We start from the raw sequence: 3,634 nt of genomic DNA, 5'->3' as shown, positions 1-3,634 counted from the left end.
TATGCATCCTCATATTTACAGACAAGAAGCTTCTTTTGCAACAGATGGAGACTATTACAGAATTCCAGAACTGACGAAATGCAGAGAATAAGTGTCTGTGAAGTGTTTAACCCTAAGTGACACATCTTCAATGCAACCTGTACACATAAGATGAATGCATTTCTCAGTTCTTACCAGAGAAGCCTCCTTATGCGGCAGATGGTGATTAACATAAAAACTCACAGTTGCCTAATGTGCAGAGAACAAGAAGCCTCAGTGTTTATCCCTGATTACGACACCTATTTCAAGCCTGTCTCCCAAGACTCAGAAATCATTACAGAATAGGAGAGGGAAAGATTGTAAGAACCACAGGAGGTGGATGACCACAAGACTACAGAGTCTTCCAGACAACTGGGCAGTTGCACATATAAACTCACAACAATGGTGGTAACAGCATACACAAGTTCTATGTAAGCTCAAACCAGATAAAACCCCAGCACAGACATGGGGAAATGGGAAAGAAATCCCAACCCAACATAAGATGACTGCTAGGAGGGGGAGAGACAGAGACTCTGGTGGGCCCAGTTGATGGACCCATACCCAAGGGCATTTCCAGACACAAATCAGACCCTATAGGCCACATTATATACATACATACATACACACACACACACACACACACACACACACACAAATATATGAGTGCATTAAATTGGGAGAGGTGCAGAGAGGGGAGGGAATCTAAATTCCATCAAGCTATATTGTACAAAATAGTAAAAATTCAATAAAAAAGATTAACATCACAAAAATTAAAACAGAGTACAAAAAGTAAATTTTAAAAAGCACACAAAATTGTGGTTATCTTTTGACAATTTTATACATGTATATATGCTTTCTGATTACTCTCCCCTATACCCTCTTAACTCTCTCCCATTTCTATCAAGCCCCTACCCTCCCTTCCAGTTCTTTTCCATAATTCATGCCTTTTAATTTTGTGTTGTGATTCATCACCAGGATCATCTGTGTGGCGATTGGAGTAGAACTATCAATTAGAAATTAGAAACCAGTCAGTACATATCTGAAGGCAATTAAAAGGAAAGATGAAGGACTGGGCTTGATCGCCAGCACTGCAAACACACACACACACACACACACACACACACACACACACACACACAAGTGACTAAGGAAAAGGGGAAATTTCCTATAAAGAAAAAGTGTCCATGAACTCAAACAAGTGAACTCAAGAAATAGAAGTGGCTTCTAACAGCACATTTTAAGTTTTATTGAACAGAAAGGGAAGTAACAAGAAGTAAATATAGAAAAAGATATAACAGAATAAATATGAGTTCATATGAAGATTGGAATTAAAATAGTTTATTTTTAATTGTTTCAGTTAGCTTGATGAGATGTTAATATATATTTCAAACATAGTGGGAAAGAATTGTGTATGGGAACTAAGGGTGATAAAAATACATGATTATAAAACATGCAACACGTAAAACCAGATACTGAAAACTGAGATCTCAGTTAAAATGAGAACTCACATGCAAGCTGTCTGTCTGTACACTTGTAGGAATTGTTCAGAAATGCTCCAACTAGTTAAGGGACCTCTGACCCAGAGTACAAGGTAGGTCCAGAATTGCAGAATTGGCCATTTTTAGAATGAAGAATTAACTCAGCTGAAATACTGAGTCGCTTTGTATATAATTCTGTTTTCTGTTTTCTTTTCTTTTGGGGATATGGGAGTACAGGTTGTGGTTCTCTAGAAGCTGGACATAGAGATGTACCTGTGAGCTGAATGGTTTGAATTTAGAAATGAAGAGATGCCCTGACCTGTCCAGTACCCTCATCCATAGACATCCTAACGTTCTGCACTAAAGGATTCTAGGTTCAAGCCTTTGCCTGCTGCTCAGTGATACTGTGTATCTTGCTGATTTCCTCATCTCTTCCACATTTGAAAGTCTAACGGAGAAATACAGGATTTTCTCAAAAGCATAAGAATTCCTTGCAGTTCTAACTTCCCTCACCGTGGCTCTGTTTTCCAGTCTTCTGAAGCTTCTGAATGCTGTGGTTGTAAGGAAGGCCTAAGACATGAAATTTGAACCTCATGCTTGCAGTACTGGGGAAGGGCCAAGAAGCTCCAGGACTACATGGAGACGCTTCTGAACCGGTAGAAGGCAGACTCTGTCCAGGAAGGTCTGCTTTCAATGCCCAGGTGCTGTCTAGTCTTGTTATGTTTACACTTCTCCAGATAAAAGGAAGGAATGCAGAAATGACTCCCTATCCTCTGTGATATATGGACATTGCAAACGATCAGAGATTTACAGGGGACATTATCTCAGTCTCAAATATGGAGGATTTCTTAACCTTGAAAGTTGTGGGTTTTTTAATGTGCATATCCCTTCTGTCCTCCACAATCACTTAGACGTCTTGACCCCAGTTCCTGGTCCCCTTTGAAATACCTTGGCAACCTTTTCACGAATCTCCTTGGTCTTCACTCCATAGACCACTGGATTAAGAGCAGGTGGGAAAAGCAGATAGACATTGGCCAAAAGAATATGAATGTGGAGTGGGACGTGGTGGCCAAAGCGGTGTGTGAAAAAGGAGAAGAGGGCTGGGGTGTAAGAGATGAGGATGACACAGACATGGGAGCCACAGGTCCCTAGGGCCTTGGATCGGGCTTCTTGGGACGAGAGGCGAAGGACAGCTTGTACAATGAGAGTATAGGAGAGGCCAATGCAGAACAAGTCAACCCCAATGACCAACAACGCAGCAGTCAGCCCATACACACGATTAGGCCTTGTGTCTCCACAGGCCAGCTTCACCACAGCCATGTGCTCACAGTATGTGTGTGGAATCACATGGCTTCGGCAGAAGCTCAAACGGCCAATGAGGAAGGGACATGGGAGCATGAGCAGAGAGCCTCGCACCATAGCGAGCACCCCGATGCGGGCAATGATGGTGTCAGTGAGGATGGTGGAATAGCGGAGTGGGTGGCAGATGGCCACATAACGATCAAAGGCCATGGCCAGCAGCACTGTGGACTCCATCATGCAGAAGGCATGAATGAAGAACATCTGTGTCAGGCAGGCAGAGGCAGAAATGTGCCCAGCTCCACACCAAAGGATGGCAAGTAGCTTGGGAACTGTGGAGAAGGAGGCAGCCAAATCGATGGTGGAGAGCATGCACAGGAAAAGGTACAGGGGTTTGTGCAGGGCTGGCTCAGTGGAAACAACAACCAGGATGGTGATGTTTCCCACAATTGTAGCTGTGCCCAGGCAGCACACAGGGAGTGAGAGCCACAGGTGGAATTGCTCCAGACCTGGGATGCCCAAGAGAAAGAAGATGGAAGGATCCAGGTCTGTGTGATTAGGAGACTCCATGGTCTGGCCTATGGTGCTGGAAATCTCAGTCAGAACCCCTCCACAGTATCATATTGCCTACAAAGACATGGGATGGGAATATGGATGAGATTATAATAATTTTTACTAGTTACAGAATATTCAGAAAACTTTTTTCTTAAAATCGTCATAGTAATAATAATAAAATAAAAATATCTGTCTCCTAGAATTAATAGAATCATGTGTTAATAGTTGCAAAAATCCTTGTATTGTACCTAATAATAACTTGCTTAACAAAATAGGTAAATATG

General features: G+C 42.4%; 1 protein-coding gene across 1 annotated transcript; it reads right to left on the bottom strand.

The window, feature by feature from the left end:
• Positions 1-2,399: 2,399 nt before the first annotated feature.
• LOC103737537 (putative olfactory receptor 52P1) lies at positions 2,400-3,383 on the bottom strand. The gene has a single exon (XM_008837357.1). The coding sequence runs from the start codon at positions 3,363-3,365 to the stop codon at positions 2,400-2,402; it is 966 nt and encodes a 321-aa protein (XP_008835579.1). The 5' UTR covers positions 3,366-3,383.
• Positions 3,384-3,634: the final 251 nt, after the last annotated feature.

The sequence above is a fragment of the Nannospalax galili genome, unplaced genomic scaffold, assembly GCF_000622305.1.
Source record: "Nannospalax galili isolate Female #2095 unplaced genomic scaffold, S.galili_v1.0 scaffold398, whole genome shotgun sequence".
In the NCBI taxonomy this organism is placed as follows: domain Eukaryota; kingdom Metazoa; phylum Chordata; class Mammalia; order Rodentia; family Spalacidae; genus Nannospalax; species Nannospalax galili.
The sequence above is the reverse complement of the archived record's forward strand: the minus strand, read 5'-3'. Positions and strand labels throughout refer to the sequence as shown.